This window comes from Arvicola amphibius, chromosome 10 (assembly GCF_903992535.2).
Source record: "Arvicola amphibius chromosome 10, mArvAmp1.2, whole genome shotgun sequence".
In the NCBI taxonomy this organism is placed as follows: domain Eukaryota; kingdom Metazoa; phylum Chordata; class Mammalia; order Rodentia; family Cricetidae; genus Arvicola; species Arvicola amphibius.
The window spans coordinates 81604623-81623905 of record NC_052056.1 but is presented as its reverse complement, the minus strand read 5'-3'; the positions used below and the strand labels follow the sequence as shown (position 1 = coordinate 81623905).

General features: G+C 47.9%; 2 protein-coding genes across 2 annotated transcripts; one reads left to right on the top strand and one right to left on the bottom strand.

Moving 5' to 3' along the window:
- The first annotated feature begins 3073 nt into the window (after window positions 1-3073).
- Diablo (diablo IAP-binding mitochondrial protein) lies at window positions 3074-17965 on the top strand. The gene is made up of 6 exons (XM_038345534.1): window positions 3074-3199; window positions 3912-4038; window positions 7750-7881; window positions 9790-9900; window positions 10017-10113; window positions 17202-17965. Exons 1-6 carry the CDS (start codon window positions 3102-3104, stop codon window positions 17396-17398), a joined length of 762 nt encoding a protein of 253 aa, XP_038201462.1. The 5' UTR covers window positions 3074-3101; the 3' UTR covers window positions 17399-17965.
- A 234-nt stretch (window positions 17966-18199) lies between these two features.
- Window positions 18200-19273, bottom strand: B3gnt4 (UDP-GlcNAc:betaGal beta-1,3-N-acetylglucosaminyltransferase 4). The gene has a single exon (XM_038344453.1). The coding sequence runs from the start codon at window positions 19271-19273 to the stop codon at window positions 18200-18202; it is 1074 nt and encodes a 357-aa protein (XP_038200381.1).
- Between the last annotated feature and the right edge of the window lie 10 nt (window positions 19274-19283).

Sequence of the window (19283 nt, the reverse complement as noted above, 5' to 3'; positions counted from 1 at the left end):
AAGGCTAGCCAGAAGCTGGACACAGTGGCACGTCTTTACTGTGAGCATCAGCAGACTGAGGCAGAAAGACAGAGTTCTAGGTCAGCTGGGTTATATATTGAGACCCTGTGGGGGGGGCTGGTTTAGCGTGTGGTAGGATTAGCGTGTGGCAGGAGCTGCTGAACACACACATGGGCCTGGCTTCCATCCTCAGAACAACTGGAGAAAAAGAATAAGGCCCCGGTAGCTTGACCCTAGGAGGAAATGTTTGTGTTCTGAGGAATTAAATTCAAGCAAATATACTTCTGTTGTTGAGACAAGGTCTCCCTCTATAGCCCAGGCTGGCCTTGAATTCAGTCCTTCTGCCTCAGACTACCAAGTGCTAGGATTTACATGACCAAAACATTTTAAACAGCGAAATGAACTAAGCATCCAAAGCAAAGGGGCTGTGATAAAAGATGGCAAAGCACGGGATGCAGTAGACATCCCTGTCTCTAGGGATGTTGCCTCGAGGCAATCAGTGGTGCTCTAGGAGCTGACGCATTATTCATGACAGAGGATGCCTCTCAGGCCATAGAAGGAAAAGACAGTATGTAAACTTTCTCATTATTTATAAATGGATTAATGTGAATTGTATTCCATGTTGTAGTTCTTTATGTATCTTATGTAGAGTGTGTGTGAGTATATGTGTGTTTATACACATTCACACCATAGCAATCAGAGGACAGCTTTCAAGGAGTTGGTTCTCTCTCCATGTGAGCCCTGAGGATCGAATTCAGGTTGCCAGGCCTGGTGGCAAGCTCCTTTACCTGCTGAGCCAATCTTGCCAGCCCTATGTAGTATTTCTTTGTTTAAGGTACTCTGTTGCTATAAAATACCCCAGTTTGGCAGGTTTGTACAAAGCATAAACCACATAACTGCCTTGAGGCATCCATTTGAAGACTGGGTGGGGAGGGATCTGAACTTCTCTGTCTGCCACTCTGGTGTAGGTGATGGCATTCATCTTAGCCATCCTTTCCGTCTTGTGATGAGGCAGGGCATGGGAGCCCTTCAGATGTCCAGTCCTCTGGGGGAGCAATTACTACGCACTGGCTTCCTGAGCTGCGTGTTGATGTTCTGCCCCTGTTTTCGAGCAGGCTTCACCAAGGCAATGATTTGATAATAAGACATCCTGATTAAATTAAGGGGCCATTTGCTTCTGGATGATGATGTTATAAAAGGTTGATGTCCACACTGCCTGTTCTTCCAAAGGTCAAAAAATAGTCTTCATAATCTAGTATAAGCAGAAGAATAAGCTGTATATCTGTGCTTACTTGTCCTTGGTAGTTACTTCGGGGAAAGGGAAAGTGTCCTTTGCTTTCCCAGCTGGCTCCTTTTGTTGCCTCACTTCTGTAGATAAACTTGGAAGTGGCCCGGGTAATGAGTTTGCAAACTGCTAAACTCTGTAAATTAGGATCATGCACCCTGGGGCATGAGTCTCACATACACATGTGCGTGTTCATACTTGCCTTTCTTAAGACAGCAGCTTTTCCATTAGGAAGACAGTCGTGAACGTGCAGTGGTTCTGCCAGGCCTCTTGACAGGACTGCTTTCAGTTTTAGACACATTGGCGGTACAGCCCAGCTGGGTTGTTTCGACAAGCAAGACAAGAAGGGGCTTGAAATACCCCCCTGGGGTACCAGTTGTTCAGCCCATTTAAGTCAGGAGCCTTGGAAATCGCTGGTGCCTCATCCTGTAGACTGGAGGAGACACAGGCAGAGGGCGGGCAGGGCTGCCAGGGCCCCGCCTGGCCTAGGATTGCCTGTGCGCAGCTTCCTGGGAGCTCAGAAACCACACAGAGGTTGTAATTGGTCGCTAGACCACACCTAGTTGTTGAGTGCTTCAGCTGCCTGAAGACCTCAGCTCTGCCGAGATCGCTGCAGTGTGCACAAGTCTCTCTTCAGCAGACCAGAAAGAAGCTGTGGAAGCTGTGGCGGGGAGGAGTCGTGGAAACTTTGCCAAGTGAGTAAATTGGTAAGAGTGGGAACCTAGACACCAGCATTGAGGGGATCTGCCAGGCAAGGCAGTGAAGATGAGCTAGTTTGTGACTCTTAGCGTCTGAGGTGAAATCTGCACAGATGGGGTGTGTAAAACATATTGGGAATGATGTGAGCCCAAGATCAAATTGGTACCTATTACTTGGCGCCCTTCGGTTTTAATCCTGACTGGCCGCAAGGCAAGCATGCTGGGGCACACAAACACACACATCCTTAAAGTATGATGTCGACAGTCCTGGGGTCAGGAGGATGACGGAGGAAATGAGCAATGGCCTGCTGCTTCTCCACTCCAAGGCGGCCCACAGACAGGGCTGCAGCTTGAGTGACGGGAAAATAAAGCTATCCTCCACCAGCCCATTAGCGGCACCAGCTGCATTAAAAATGCAAGAGGTGGTGACAAGAGAGGGCTGCGTTGGAGTCTAATGTAAAGCTAGGAGTGGGAAAGACCAGGCCCTTTCCCCTTTTGGAGCTCAGATGCCAGTAAGAGGGAGTGTGGGCAACTACTGCTTTAGAAGGCACTTTTTCCAGTGCAGAACAGCACTTTGGGCTTCTTTGGCCTTGGAAGAGTGCTGTCCCGCCACACGCACCCTACGCGGGCTCAGGCTCCAGGTCTCTGCAGGGCGATGCCGGCCTCGTCCACCATCCACGTGTTGCAGCTGCTGCGGGAACTGCTCGCCTTCGTGCTCCTCAGCTACACGGTGCTCATCGGGGCGCTGCTGCTGGCCGGCTGGACCACCTACTTCCTGGTGCTGAAGTGACAGCGCCCGGCCGGCCCGCCCGCCCCGCCCCGCCCCGCCCCGCCCCGCCCGGCGGAACACGTTCCCCTCTCCAGGCCCCGCTCCGCCCCCAGCCCACCGCCCGCGTCCCGGCGCGCGACCCCGCTCCGCATCCCCGAGCCCCGGGGACCTGCCGCGTCCCGCGCCGCAGTGCGAGCCGTTGAACGCCAGGTGCGACCGTTACAGCCGTTTCCTAGCGCTCCTGTCCCGCCCTTTCCGCCTGTCCAATCGCAACTGCGTCCTCTAGTGGGGGCGTGACCATGAAGCCCTGGGTACCCGGGAGCCGGCCGCGCTCGCCCGGCTGCTCGATATGCTGCGTCACTTCCGGCGTGTGCGTCCGCCGTCCGTCCGCCGCGGGATGGCGGCTCTGAGGAGTTGGATGTCCCGGAGCGTGGCCTCCCTGTTCAGGTACTGCAGTGGCCGTAGAGGGCGGGAAGCGGCGGAGAGGAGCCGGGCCATCGGCGCCGGCCTGCGCGTTGGCCGCGGGCCGCCGCGTCCCGCCTCCCTCCGAAGTTTGCGGAGGGTGCCGCCTCAGTCCCTGTCCTCCATCACGGGCTCCCGAAAGCGGGTCCTCCAAGCCCGTTGGTCCTCCAGTCAGCTCAGAGTCCCCGAGGACACCGAGGGACAGACGGGCCACGGCGTTGGCTCAGGCCTGGGCTGGCAGCGCGTTGTTAGCGCACGACCCAGGAGACTCAGGCGCCCGACGCCAGCGGCGTTCTCGGCTGCTGCCTCCAGGACCTTGCTCGCAGGGACCATTCGAGACTCCGGAACCCAGGCCCAGGATTCAGGGCTAAGTCCTGCGAGCACGAGAGTTTTATCTTGGCGTCAGGTTGCTAAGCAGCTCGGAGGCAACTTTTAAACTTCTCCACCTAGTGGAAAGCGCCTGTTGCTCTTGCTGGCCTGGAACTCACATCGCTTACCTCTGACTCCCTAGTGCTGAGACTAAAGGCTTGCCACCACCTCTGTCCGTTTCTGGGACTTAATAGGCCACCCTGTGGTTTATTTTCTTGGAAGACCGCTGCTACCTCCTCATTTAGCCTCTGCTTGGACCGACTCCTGCAGACCCGAGAGCCTTTTACACATTGATTTGTGCTTTTTAAAATTTGACTTATATTTCCAGGTATGGACAGCGTGTTCCCGTCGTGGCTAACTCAAAGAAACGCTGTTTCTCAGAATTGATAAGACCATGGCACAAAACTATGTTGGCTGGATTCGGCGTGACCCTGTGTGCAGTCCCTATCGCTCAGGTAAGGGACGGTCATGTGATTCTCCCGGTCTTAGTGAAGCTGCCTTAGTTTCCCAAGTGCCACCTCCCGTGATGCTATGCGCCGTACTGTACCAGCATCTTCTCAGAGTTGAGCAGATTTCCCCTTTTCATTGTCTCACGTTGTAGAAACAGTAGTTTCCGCTTTTTGTCCGTGCTCCTCCACCCTGAATCGAGGAACCAGTGAAACTGAGCATCTTTTGAACTGGGAAGTAGACCTTTATCCTTGTAGCAAACGTAGAAGTAGAAGATTAACTTTGCAAATGAACTTCTCAACCTTTGTGGGTCCGGATGTTAAAGTACAGTGTAAAAGAATTGAAGGGGGATAGGTGGTAGGCTGGAACAGGCGAGGAGTGATCATGGTTTTCTGAGAATGGGCAACTGCCCTGGGAACTCACATGGCGCTTCTCTAGGGTTTTTTATGGTTTAGTTTTCACTGAGTTAATCTTCCCCTGCCTTGGCACTGGAGAGTGCATTTTTGACTCTCCTTGGAACCAGGAGAAAGTTAGTTAGAGGCTGCTTGCCTGTCACTGGTACCCACCAGTTCAGACTAATTTACTTGTATAGGCATCCTCTCTTCAAAGATGAGATTAGGAAGGGGAGGATGGGGTTAGTAGTGGAACTGTTTATTAGGTGAGGCCAGAGGGTTACAGGAATCAAGTTCCAGTCACCCAGTCAGTACTGGTGTAAACAGTACTTAAGTTGCTGTTTGTTTTTCGAGACAGGATTTCTCTGTGTAGCTTTGGAGCATGTCCTGGAACTCTCTCTGTAGACCAGGCTGGCTTCAGAAATCCGCCTGCCTCTGCTTCCCAAGTGCTGGGATTAAAGGCGTGTGCCACAACCACCCAGCTCCAATTTGCATAAAGGATAGAATGAGATAAAAGAAATACAGTCTTTTGGCAGAAGCCTGTCATTCAGCAAAACTTGACTGACCAACTTCTTTGTGCCATACACTAGGAAGGTAAGAGTGAGCGAAAATACAAATTCTTGCTATCATAAAACATCCATTCTGGGTAGAAACTAAGCAAATATAAGTTGAGTGAGGTGGTATATTCCTGTAATCCCAACACTGGGGGGACTAGGGCAGGAAAATCAAAATCGTAAGGTTAGCTTGTGTTAGTTACATCTTGATATGTCTCAAAAAAGCACACTAAAAAGAAAAAAAAAAAGCCCAGCAGTGGTGGTAAATGCCTTTAATCCCAGAGGCAGAGTCAGGCGAATCTGAGTTTGAGACCAACCTGGTCCAGGGCAGCCAGGACTACACAGAGAAATCCTGTCTTGAAAAACAAAACAAACAAACAAAAAAAAAAAACCCAGAAAGAATGAAAGAAAGAAAGAAAAAGGAAGGAAGGAAGGAAGATAGATCAGCTGGTGAAGGAAATAGGGTGCAGTGGTTTGGGACAGCTCCATGTCAGGGTGCTTTGAGAAAGCTACCTAAGGCAGAAGCCTGCAGCAGAGGAATTAGGGGCAAAAGCCCGGAAGCTTAATTTTGTATGGTGTGCAGCAAAGCAAGGTGAACGGAATGGAATGAGGAACTGTTTAATAGGTGAGGCTTCAGGTGACCAGGGATCAGATACTGTGATTTGAATTTTGTGGGTCATTGTGAGGCTTTGGATTTTGTTCTAAACAGACCACAAAGGATTTGTTCTTGGAATATTATGGTCTTGTATAGGTTTTAAGGTTATTGTTTATCTGGGGAGACTAAAGGGCTACTGTTAGTCTAGATGAGATGGCGGTACCAGCTGGCAGGCAGCAGATGGAGGGAGAAGAACAGAGAAGTGGGTCTCATAGGAAGGAAGAACGAGCATGTAGGCGAGAGTCCTTAGAGCAATCAGCGAGCGGCTGGTTGGAAAGCGGTGGTTTAACCACTGGATTTGTGCTTTATGGAGAAGAGCTAGATAATAAACCAGCAAGTTCACTTCAACAAAGTATTCCTGATACTTCTGTATCGATTTAGATTTTCACATCTGAGACTCATTAACATCCATCTGTCTGATTTTACTGTCAGCTCTGCATGCTGATTGATGAGCCTTAGCTCTGAAATGTCCACTCAAGCGTCAGTCATCTTGATGACAAGACAACCCTTCTAAAATTACATTAATTTTGTGTGGTGGCTGAAGGTATCAGGACAGCTGCAGGTTGGTTCCGGAGGTTGAGCTGGTTGTCTGCTTGGCAGCCAAGTGCCTCCTTAACAGCTGAGTCATCTCAGCCCCCAGCATTCTTTTTTTTTCTTTTTGAGAATTGGGGGTTTGTTGATGCAACTACGTTCTGAGTCCCAGGTACTAACCATTCCTGGGGCACAGGACTGGAGCTGCTGTGGTCTGCTCTCCCGAGCCCCTTTAGTGCTACACACAGCTACACTGTGTCTACTTCTGCCTGCACTCCATGCCTTAACCAGTTTCATTTCTCTCATGCTGACCAGGCTTTCATTTCCTTCCTTCCAAGGACCTTAGCCATTTTAGTCCTAGCTTCTTCACTTCAAGTCACATCCCTTTAAAGCCTTTCTCAGTTCCTGATCAGCTCTCCTGCTCTTCTGGCTACTGCTACATAAATGTATGTTTTGATGTTTGATGGTAGTGGCTGGCACCGTGTTAGGTCAGAAGAACATAAGAGAAAGAGTACAGCCTTCGGAGAGAATTTGCATTGAGATTTAACTAGCTATTTGGTTTCTAGGGAAAGTTTCCCGGCTGTTGTGTGTGAGGATTTCATCATCTGTAAAAAGAGAAATGAGTGAGAACACATTGTAAAGTTAGCATCATTACACTCAGGACTTCAAGATGCTGTGCCAGCATTTCCCTTCTTGTGAGCAGAGTTGTCTATCTGAGTGCTCTTCATATGTGATAGATGATAGATAGATAGATAGATAGATAGATAGATAGATAGATAGATAGATAGATTGAATTTTTTTCCAAGACAAGTTTCTCTGTGTAGCTTTGGCTGTCCTGGAACTTGCTCTGTAGACCAGTCTGGCCTCAAACTCGCAGAGATCTGCCTGTCTCTGCTTCCTGAATGCTGGGATTAAAGATGTGCACAACCACTGCCCAACTAGGATGAATTTTTTTTTATTTATTCACATATTAAAAACCATTTCATACTCATGCTGCTTTTAACAGTTACTCCAGAGTTTTACAACTCTCTTCAGCAAGACTAAGACAGTAAGTAGAGTGGTTGGTTTGGATACAGCGAGGTCTCTGTTGAGAAGGAAAGGAAGTTATTGAGATGTTCAGTGGCAGCAGTTTTGAGCTGGAGTGACCAGATTCCATAATTTCGATGGAGGGTTCTAGTGATTTTTGTTTTTCGGTGCAATAGCTGAGGTTATAGTGACTAGATCTTCCCCTGCCCCAGCCCAGCAGTCTCCCCACATTCACCTGGTCACTGTGAGTTCAGTCACATCAGCTCTTGGAAGTCTTTGCCGGTAACATCTCAACATGGGATTGGTTTCCCGTGACTCTGCCACAGTTCCCTTGACACTCAGTTTTCTAGGAGAATGAGTGTGGAGAGAAACATTACCCTCAGATTACATTCCTATGCTATCTTAAGTCACCACATAGAAAGCCTAAAAAGTTACCCCAAAGAAGTGTGCTGCTGTGGGCTCATACACATGAAGCACAGGGCTGGGCAGTCTCCTGAGACCACGCGGTTCTCGTCTTAAGCTTTATTCAGGCTGGAAATTGAGTGACTGTTTGTCTTTCAGAAATCGGAGCCTCACTCTCTTAGTAACGACGCATTAATGAGGAGGGCTGTGTCTTTGGTGACAGATAGCACCTCCACCTTTCTGTCCCAAACCACATATGCTCTGATCGAAGCAATCACCGAGTATACAAAGGTACGTCTGTTTTGTGCAGTTTTTTTGTTTTGTTTTTCAGTGTGAAGAGATGGAGCCCAGAGGTCCATGGGCCAGGCAGGTGCTCTATTACAGCGCTACAATCCCTGCTCTCCTCCTAGACTTTGATTTGCAGTTTCCAAACTATGGCTCTCCAGCATGTCCTCTGGTAGCTCTCTGTGTGTTTTATATTGGGATTTATCCAGGCTTATATGTGTATCGTGAGAGTGTAGTAGCTTTAGCAGAGGTCATTAGGTTCTTTTTTTTTTTTTAATAGATTTTAAAAAAAAAATTTCAATCCAAATTCCCACTCCCTCCCCTCCTCCCATTCCCTCCACACACCCTCCCACCCCATACCTTGGTCATTAGGCTCTTGAGCCTCAAATATTTACGGTCTGGCTCCTTTTTAAACAGTTGCTGAGCTCTGGGTTTTGTAGCGGCTCATCTGTACAATGCTTGCCTTAGTTTTACTCTCAGCAGCGTGGCGGTAGACGCACAGAATCCCAGCATTCGCGCGGCAGAGGCAGGAGGGTGAGGTCATCTGACTCAGCAGGGTTTGTGATGACATTTAATCACCCCAAGAGCAGCCAGCATGCAGTGGTTCCTGGCTCCAGTCCTAGCCACTCTGGAGGATTGTGGCGCCATCAGCATAGCAAGCAAGACACTGTCTTAAAGTCACTTATGCATTTCTTTTTCTCTGCATCTCTGTGTGAATGGTCAACAAAATTTTTATTTAGGGTTTTGTTTTTGTTTTTTTGTTTTTTTGGTGATAGGGTTCACAGTGTAGCTCTGGAACTCACTATGTAGACCATGCTGGCCTCAAACTCAGGATCTGTTACAAAATTTTTAAAAAGCAGGCTGTGGGTGACCCTGCTCAGGAGGCAGAGGCAGGCAGATCTCTGAATCCTAGACCAGCTGAGTTGACATAGTAAGAGCTTGTCTCAAATTTAAAAAATTTTAACTTCTATTCTGGATGATGCCTCTATTTAGACTGGTACAACCCAGTGAGTCACGAGGCTGAGGAGCCAGTTTACTATAGTAGGGTTTACAGATGTGTATGTGTGGGAGTGCATACAGGTGCCTAGGGAGGCTGGGATGGGGGGGGAGCATCTAGAGCTGGAATCATACGTGACCGGTTAGGAGCTGCCCAGCCTGCGCTCTCCACACTGAACTCCTCCCTCCACTCCTCCCTCCTTTGAATGTCTTGGAGCAGAAAACCCGCTGTCCACTCAAGGCAGTTCTTGATGACTTTGATCTCTGACACTCGAGGGGCTGACCTTGGCCTTTAGCCTGCCTGAGGAGGAAAGAACCCCACAGCACAGTGGACTAACGATCTTTTTCTCTTGTCATTTTATTATTATTATTATTATTATTATTATTATTATTACTACTACTACTAAAGAGCATTGGTGTTTGGCCTGTTATGTGTGTCTGAGTGAGGGTGTCAGATCTCCTGGAACTATAGTTACAGTTGAAAACTGCCATGGGGTTCTGGGATTGAACCAGGGTTCTCTGGAAGAACAGCCAGTGCTCTGAATTGCTGAGCCATCTCTCCAGTCCTGATTCTTCTATGTTTCTTTAAGACAGTCTCATTATGTAGCTCAGGCTTACCTTGAACTTGGCATTCTCCTGAGTGCTGAGATGGCAAGTATGCACTACCACCCCAGGGGTTTTCTTTTGTCTGGGAGGGGGGTTCAAGACAGGGTTTCTCTGTAGCTTTGGAGCCTGTCCTGGAACTCAATTAGTAGAACAGGCTGGCCTCGAATTCACAGAGATTCACCTGCCTCTGCCTCCCGAGTGCTGGAATTAAAGATGTGCACCACCATCTGGCAGGACCTTGTTTTCTTCCATCTATTCCTTCCATCGTACCTCACTTACTTTACACACTCATTATTTATTCTGTGTTTGTAGGCTGTTTATACGTTAGTGTCTCTGTATCGACAATATACAAATCTACTTGGGAAAATGAATTCACAGGAGGAAGATGAAGTGTGGCAGGTGATTATAGGAGCCAGAGTTGAGGTGAGCAGACTTGTCAGCATTTCCATATAATGGTCCTCATTATAGTCTAAACGGTTATCTTGAGAGTAACCGTGTTAACCCTTCATGGTCTCTGGAGCTCTTTTCTGATCTTACAGATGACTTCAAAACAGCAAGAATACTTGAAGCTGGAAACCACGTGGATGACTGCAGTTGGCTTGTCAGAGATGGCTGCGGAGGCCGCCTATCAAGCTGGTGGGTAAAGGGCTGGGTTTTTGCTGTTTCTTGTTTTTAATGTAGTTAAAAGTGAGGACTTTAGACTGTCTGATTGATGATAGAAATATTTCTTAGAGCAGTGGTTCTCAGCCTAGTCCTGTGACCCTTTAATCCAGAGCCTCATGCTGTGGTGGCCCGAAACATAAATTTTTGTTGCTATTTCATAAATTTAATGTTGCTACTGTTATGAATCATAATGTAAACATTTGATATGTAGGATATCTGATATGTGACCCCCCAAAGGGGTTGAGAACCATTGGTTTAGAGGTTTCCCCATTTCTGTGTTGTATGTATATATGGTCTCATAGCCTTGGCTAGCCTCAGACTTGCTATATGATGGAGGATGGTCATCTGTCTGTTACTTTCATTGGTTAATAAAGAAACTGCCTTGGCCCTTTAATAGGACAGAAAATTAGGTAGGCGTAGTAGACAGAACAGAATTGTGGGAGAGAGAAAGCAGAGTCAGGCAGACGCTTCAGGTAGTCGCCGTGCCTCTCCTCTCTGAGTGGGACACAGGTTAAGATCTCTCCTGGTAAGCCACCACCTTGTGCTACACAGATTACTAAATATGGGTTAGTCAAGATGTGAGAGTTAGCCAATAAGAGGCTGAAACTAATGGGCCAAACAGTGTTTAAATGAATACAGTTTCCATGTAATTATGTCGGGTGTAAAGCTAGCCTGGTGGCGGATCACAGCCCCACCGCTCCATCTACAACTCTATGTAGAGCAGACTGTTCGCAGCCTCTCCAAGTGGCAGGCCGAGCTGCCACATGAAGTTCTGAGGTTTTGTCTGTGTTCACAGAAGTCAGGCTGCTAGTCTAGAAAAATAACTAGTGAAGCTGCTATCAGAATGTTGCTAATAGCTTTAAGGGTTTCATCCTTTTCCGTGGGAACATAAGCCTGTGTGCCCCTTTAAATAAGACAGAGAGATGAACCAGTAGAGCATTTCTCTGCTCGGGCGGGTCAGTGCGGCACTTCGAAGACACCATCAGTAGGCACTTTTGAGTCGTGGCGCTCCTTTAGCATGGAGCTAGTCGCGCCACTCAACGGCTGCAGTTAGGAAGTGGCCAACCTGAAATTAAGCCTTGCTTCATTTCTCCTCGAATACAAATGTTAGAGCTGGATATGGTGGCTCGTGCCTATAATCCTAGTACTTGGGAGGCTGATGCAGGAATCTGAATCTGAGACTAGCCTGGGCTACAGAGCCTTGTCTCAGAGGGGGGAAGGGGGAGAGACAGGGAGAGAAAGAGAGAGAGAAATCCAGGTTACCACACTGGAAATGGGGAACCTTGGAGCTAGGGGCCAGAGCTCTTCCCTCTTCTTAATGCACTACACAGAAAATGTAGGTGTTTTTCCTTTCTGCACCAAGTGTGATTTGACTGTTGGTATCTCTCCAGTGGACCTAAGAGAAATGATTAAATGTTCAGCATCTAATGTGACCTAGTCCCAAACCAGATGTGTGCTTTTTTTTTATATCAGGATATCAGATTGAGGCATAGTGGATGGTTTTATTTTAATGGGAATGTTGAGACGGTCTCACTCTGAGGCCAAGCCAACCTTAAGCTTGCAATGATCCTTCTTCTTCAGCCTCCCAAATGCTAGAACTGTGGGTGTGAGCCATCTTTCCCAGCAGGTTTGTTTTGGAAAGTCGGTGCTATATAATTATATTTTATACTATACTAAACTTCAAAAATGAAAGTAGGAAAGCAGCATTGTAGGAGTCAGTGGCTCACCAGATGTGGTGGGTAGCTTCTGAGGATGCCCCGACCTATGGGTTAGTCAATGGAGACCCTAAGGGGGGGAGTGAGAATTGAAAGGGACAAGAGACACAGAGGATGGAGACAAGACAGGATTCTGATCAAGTCTCGTTTATTAGGAGAATAAACGGGGTAGATATAGGGCAATGGGAAAGAGGGGGTGGGTTCTAATGTCAATGGGTAACTAGGCAGCTATCATGAAATATGTTCCAGAAGAGAGTACAGTGAAAGTCACTGATTATAAGGAAACAGATGTTTTTAGCAATTAGTCAGAAAGAGGGACTGCTAGTAATAGCAAAAGGTTAATAAATCAGAATAATTGGTTCTTAGGCTGGAAACTTAAAAGATAGCAAAAAGTTTCTCACACAAGGAAGTTCTGAGAAGTGCATCAGGAGCCTCCCAGGGACCCTCCCCCTCCGCCTGTGGAGCACTACTGAACAACACGTGTTCAGAAGCGGCCAGGACTCTTCTCAGAGAAAAGCCTGTAAGGTACTGGGAAGAGGAGCTAGAACCAGACAGTAGTAGTTTATTTACCCTGGAAAAGTAGATGCAGGATAACTGAGAGCAGACTAAAGTTCTACATTTGATTAAACAGACCTCCACCTGCCTCCACTTGTGGACACACTACTCAGCAGTCAAGTCTGAGAGAAGAAACTTACTTTTCTAAAACTCTTGGAAAACTTTGACTAGAAAAAGTAGTGGGGAAATAAAAGCATGCAAAGCTTTTTTGAGAAGTAATAGGTACTAGTTTCACATACTACAAAAATAGGAGGAGGGGACAGAGAAAACATGGTACATTGAGTTGAGGCAGAAAATGACAAAGTCTATTAGAAAGTACAGACTTGTCTGGTGGTGACGGTACACGCCTTTAATCCCAACACTCGGGAGGCAGAAGCAGGTGGACCTCTGAGTTCAAGGCCAGCCTGGTCTACAGAGTGAGGTCCAGGACAGCCAGGGTGATAACAAGGATACCTTAACAGGCAGTGTCAGAAAAATAATTCTAGGCCAGTGATACGGCTCAACAGGTTAAGGCACTTGCCACCAAGCCTAATGACCTGAGTTCAATTTCTGGGCCCCACATAGTAGAAGGGATCCCTAGGAGTTGTCTCTGACCATGACTGCGGTATCACACATGCTTGCACACGAGGTTGGCAAAGTTCTCATCAGAAGCATACCTGAAACAGTGTAGAAAACCTGAACCAACATGGGTGTCAGAGAGGGAACTGAAGAACTGAGCAACAAGGCAGAAACCAACGTGATAACAAGTGAGATGAGCTTTGCATCTTCAGGGACTCAGACCAGAAGATGTCTTCTCAGTTAGTGAGACAGGGTCTCTCAGTCAGCTAGTGTGGTTAGTGTCACCAGCCAGCTTGTTCTTGGAGATTGGCTCTCCCATCTCAGTCTTCCAGGCTGGAATTACAGCTGGCCTTCATGCCCACCCCACACATACATGGGTTCAGGGGACCCAAACTCTGACCCTCGCATTTGGGTGTCATGTGGTTAACCACTGAGTCTCTCACCAAGGTTAGCGCTCATTTTATTTACACACACATACACACAAAAATATAAAGTGTTGACCTGCCTCCCCAAAAAAACATAATGCATTTAAGAACATACAAAGATTGATTTTTGTACCACACTGATGTCACTTTCTTGAAATTTTCACTCACTGCCCTTCAGCCCACTTCCTCCATTCCTGCTCTGTCAAGTTTATGCTTCCCGGGGTGGGAATGTAGCTCGGTGGTAGTGCCTTGGCATGCATGCCGCCCTGGACTTTGGTTTTTTGTTTTTTTTGAGACAGGGTTTCTTTGTAGTCCTGGCTGTCCTAGAACTCACTCTATAGAGCAACCTGGCCTCAAACTCAGAGATCACCTGCCTCTGCTTCATGGGTGCTAGGATTAAAGCCCAGCTGATGTCTTGGGTTTCTTAGCAGATCTACGAGATCTAATGCCCTCTTCTGACCTCCATAGGTATCTCATACACATGATGTCCACTCACATGGACAATCAAAATTATTTAAAGAACAATCCCAAGCTAAAAAAAGGAATAAATAGAAATGTAAAAGTATTTAGAATCTGAGAACAAGTCCAACTCTGCCACAGAACAAGCACTCCTGGGGCTGGGGACCTGCCTCGGGTACCTCCAGTATAGCATGAAGACCTGCGTTTGGATCCCCAGAGCCCATGTGGAAATTGCAGCTGTGGTAGAACACACCTGTAACCCCAGAATGAGGAAGGCGGGGACACAGAATCCTTGGAGCTTGCTAGCCAGTCAGCCTAACCAGGTACTGGGCATCAGGTTCAGTGAGAGGCCCTAGCAGAATAATATGGAAAAGTGAGTGTGCACACCCATAGCGACCTCTTTCCTTCACACATGATACACGCCTGTAGTCACCAGCACTTGAGAGGTGGACGTGGGAGGATCAGTAGTCTGAGGCTAGCCTGAGGCTATCTGGCTGTCCCTTACAGATACCACAGAGTAGTTCTTGGGTGGTTATGCCTATAAAGCATATCTCATAAATAGATGAATGGCAAGTTGTTTTTGTTGAAGTAGTAAGTCATACAAGAGCGGGCTTATACAGGCTGGTGAGATGAGTAAGAAACTGATGACCCGAGTCTGATCCTCAAGACATTGGTGGAAGTGTCAAGGACCAGCCTCGACAAAAATACCTCTTGCCAGGAGAGAGGCGTAGGGATTTAGAAAATAATAATAAAATGGAGAAAATAATAATAAAATAGTATTGGGAGGGAACTGCTTTAATACCCCGACCCCAAAAGTAGGAGTAAGACAAAAGACTGCATTGACATAATACAAGGAAATGAACACACCAATTGAAGGTCGCGGGCTGCATTCATAGTAAACACTCTGTTGCTAGAACAAAACAAGTCATGCTTACACCCTAGACCAAAACATTCTGTAGGCAAACCGCTCCTGGGTGGAATCAATCCTTAAGGGAACTGGAACTTAGTTGGATCCTTAGACTCTTGTTTGAGATAGTTCTGTTGATCTACTTCTCTATTTCTGGAATACAAGGGCTGGCTGTTAGCCACACCTGTAGACAGTAACATTGAGAGAGCAGAGCTGTGCTCTACAGCTAGGTGGACCTTTGAGGTGGAAGCACAATAACCTTGAAGAAACTAGAGGTTAAGTTCCAACTCTGACCTTTGGTCAACGTGGAAATAGGCTCATATTTTCAGGCCTTCACATCAGATTCCTGCAAGCTGTCCCAGCTACTGCATAAGTAAATTAATAAAAGCATGGACTAGTGAAAAGCAACTCCAAGAAAACAGCAGAAAACATTTGAACATAAGGAAGATTAACTAGGCACAGTGTGAAAAGACAGAAGTAGATGAAAGTGGAGTATGACTTTGGGGGTGGGTGGGTGTCTGGGCTGGTCTTTGTGGTAAAGGCACTGTGGTCTAGCATCACACTAGTAATGCATTCCAGTAAAGGGACGTCACCGTAAAGCTAACACAAGGAGACGGTGAAGTGGCAGCTGCCTGTTTATAGGACGCCCCTTCCAGTCATTGCAGGAATATAGTGTTGTCGTTGCTAACAACAGTGTTGTGGAGAAAGGACCTTGGGATTTAAAATTAAGAGATCATTATTGCCCAAAAGCTCTTGGAAAGGGTTTGCAAAGCATATTCTATCCCTGCTTTGCTTTTCCCTCTAAATCACACAAACACAGGCTTAGAACCCCAGAGGATCTAGCTGTTGATTTTGCTGGAAACCGTCAGTGTCTTCTGTTTGCACTGCACCACAGAAAAAGAAAAATTAGGCTATTGAGATGACTCAGCAAATAGTCTCCTGCCACCTAGCCTAGCCACCTGAACTCAGTCTCTAGGACCCAAATGGTGTTAAAAAAAAAAACTGGTGCAGGTGGTGGTGACACACGCCTTTTCCAGGCAGAGGCAGGTGGATCTCTGAGTTCAAAGCCAGCCTGGTCTACAGAGAGAGTTTCAGGAAGGCCAGGGCTACACAGAGAAGTCCTGGTGGGGAGAAGACTGGCTTCCACTAGTTGTCCCCTGGCTTCTCCATGCACACCATTCTCCACCTTGAAATAAAATAAACTAGCACCATCTAATACAGATTACACAGCTAAAAACTAGACAGTATTTCAACCTAACACATCTAGGTACACAAGGGTTTGGATTCTCCTCTTAAGAGACAGATATTAAATATAAACAACATCCAAAGACCATCTAAATTTTTACATAAATCTAAAGTAGGTTGAAGAACTAAGGAATCCATAGAAGACTAATAGTAAAGTTGAAATTACATTCAGAGATGGATACCAAGCCCATGTTATTTTTGGGGGAAAGTTAGATCTTCAAAAACTAGAATTCCAGGTTGGAGAAATGGCTCTGTGGTTAACACGCTTCCGCAGACATGAGGCCCCAGGTTCAGATCTCTAGCACCCATGCAGAAACAAGATGGGGTGCTACACCCTGCAATACACACACCATTTTGGGAGTGGGCTTCCTCTTCTCTCCTGAGGGCTTGTCTGGCTAGCCAAAGTAGCCTAATCACCAAACCCCCACTTCAGCCAAGAGACTCTTTAAAAAAAAATCCAGCCTGGCGGTGGTGGCGCACACCTTTAATCCCAGCACTCGGGAGGCAGAGGCAGGCGGATCTCTGTGAGTTTGATACCAGCCTAGTCTACAAGAGCTAGTTCCAGGACAGGCTCCAAAGCTGCAGAGAAACCCTGCCTCAAAAAACAAAACAAACAAACAAAAAAAAATCCACACTGCAATGTGCATGAAGTGCTGACCAACCTGTGGTAAGTGTATAAGCTAGCACAGCACTAGACTAACAGCTGAGTGGGACTGACCTCTACATCGAGTGCAAGCCCCATATGGGCATTTTTTTAAAATCAGGGATAGCCGAACACACCTGGGTAGGATGGTGCACCTTATGCGTAAGACAGAAAAATTCAAGGCCTGGCTGGGCTGGATGGGGAGACCCCAGGTTTTTGTCTCTTTTTTAAAACAATTTGGTGCATATGTCCTTGGGTGTATGTGCATGTAGATGCCCACAGAGTCAAGAATAGGGCATCAGATTCCCTGGAGCTCGAGTTACAGGCGGTTGTTAGCCACTCAACATGGGCTACTCCCCATCTTGGGTCCTCTGGAGCAGCAAGTGCTCTTGAACACTGAGTCATCTCCCCAACATCCAATACCCCATCTTGAAAAGCATAAGATGCAGATTTGAGCTCAGAGAAGCAGGATGGTAACCCCATGAGGGCTGGGCTGCAAACTCAGGCCTATGTCTGACTAATTGTGCTCAATGCACTGTCCCTTCTCTCACCAGGAGCCGATCAGGCCTCTATAACTGCCAGGAATCACATCCAGTTGGTGAAGTCGCAGGTGCAGGAGGTGCGCCAGCTCTCCCAGAAAGCAGAGACCAAGCTGGCTGAAGCACAGACACAAGAGCTGCACCAAAAAACCCAGGAAGCTGGTGATGAGAGGGCTGACCAGGAAGAGGAGGCCTACCTGCGGGAAGATTGAGGCCTTGAGCCCACTGCCCTATCCTATCTGCCCACTCAGTGGGGAAAGCGGGCGATGGCATCCACCTGGTGTCACCCCAACTCTGCGAAGACAACAGGCTCTGCCCTTGCTGGTCAGACCAGAAGCTGTGCCTGCTTTTTTCTGGTCTGTTTTTATGAGCCTGGTTCATCCAACACTGTCTCACTCAGCACCTCTCTCGCCAATTTTTTTTACCTTACACCCAAAGTATTTTACCAACCTGGGCCAGAGGAGGAGGGGCCTTTTCTGCCAAACCCTCAAGTTCAATTTCTGTTTAGCTGCAGTTTTTAATATTACTCAGATTTTCAAGTATAATTTAAAGTTTGCTCCAAAAGAGGGAGCCTATCTGGTTTGTAAGATTTGTGTTTATAATGTCCTCTGTCCCTGTGAGTACAGCTCAGCTAAGGAGTTTCTCAGAGTGTGACTGTTCCTGGTGCTCCCCGCAAGCCTTCTACTTCTAACACATGCTTCCTGCCCACTCCTTCACATTTCTCTGCTGTGTCCAAAGGAAGAGAAGTTGGTGTTTGCATTAAAAAAAAGAAAAAGTCACGCTGTGTCTTTCCTTCGTTGCCTAGGTGGTGGAGGGAGTTGTAGGGCCCTGGGCCTTCCTGCAGCAAACGTTCCCATTCCGCATATGTTGGACAAGTTTGCCAGGTTTTAGCACTTTTAATCAAATAGGGTTGGTGGCTTTATAGAAATGAAGAGAGCGCTTCCTATCGACCAGCCGGGACCTAGTTTTCAGTTTCTCCTGGTAATAGGAAGTCAGCAGCCACTCAAAAGCAGTTACCTCAACCGGCCCTTCAGGGCTAGGGTTAGGGGGGTAGCTGCACACTTGAGCCTCTCATCTGTCACCAGCGCCCACATGGTCCACATCTCCAGGGGGCTTAGACGGTGCACCAGCAGGAGCCCTCTGTACAGGCAAGGGTCCCAGGGGTTCAGGGGCTTTTGGGTCCCAAATGTCTTGAAGCCAGCGTGGTGTATGGGGCTCACCCCTAGCTTTTTCAGGCACATTCCCACAAAGACATCATCAATGGGGAAGAGTTCTGCCTCTTCCATAGCTGAGTGAAGCCTCACAGTAGCCTGGGACATAACATAGCCACCGCCTCCTGCATAAGGTGGGTAGTTGCGGGCCCTGTACATGGAGAATGGGATGAAGTATTTGACTTTGGTGTTCCTATTGGGCCGGGCCTGGCGGATGACATCTCCCACTAAGAGGTCCTGGGCAGGATCCCAGCCCTCCAGGAACTCCAGCACATTGGGAACATGGATAAAGACATCATCGTCTCCCTTTAGTATGAAGTGGGCTTGCGTGCAGGCAGCTGCCATCCAGCGCTGCACATGCAGCTCCTTCAGCGTCAGGTTGAAGAAATCCTCAGCAAAGTCCCACTGCAGGATGTCATCGAACTGCCGGCTCTCATAGGCCAGCAGCTGGGCTGGGGGCACAGGTCCTGCTACCCCTAGGAGAAACACCAGCTTCAGCTGCCGGCCCCTAGCCCAGCTCCCAGCCCGGCCCCAAGTGCTTCTAATAGCTGCACGCTGCTCAATATGGTGAGGCTGGGACTTGATGGCCAGGAGCAGGAAGGTGTCCCTAGCACACTCAGAAGGCTCCAGCAACGTGGAGAAGTTTCGGCAGTGTCGATAGGTTAAGAAGAGGCGATGGCGGCTGGGCAGGGACAGGGAGGCATTAGCAATTGCTAAATTGGGTGGGCACTGGCTGTGTTGGGGCCTTGGCAGCGCCCATAAGTGCTTGTGGGCCTTGGAGCTCCCTGTTGGTGTGCGCTCTTTCAGAAAGAGCAGGCCACTGAGCCGCAGTGCCACAAGGCTGCAGGACAGCACACAGCCCAACCTGCGCCACATAGTTGAGGGC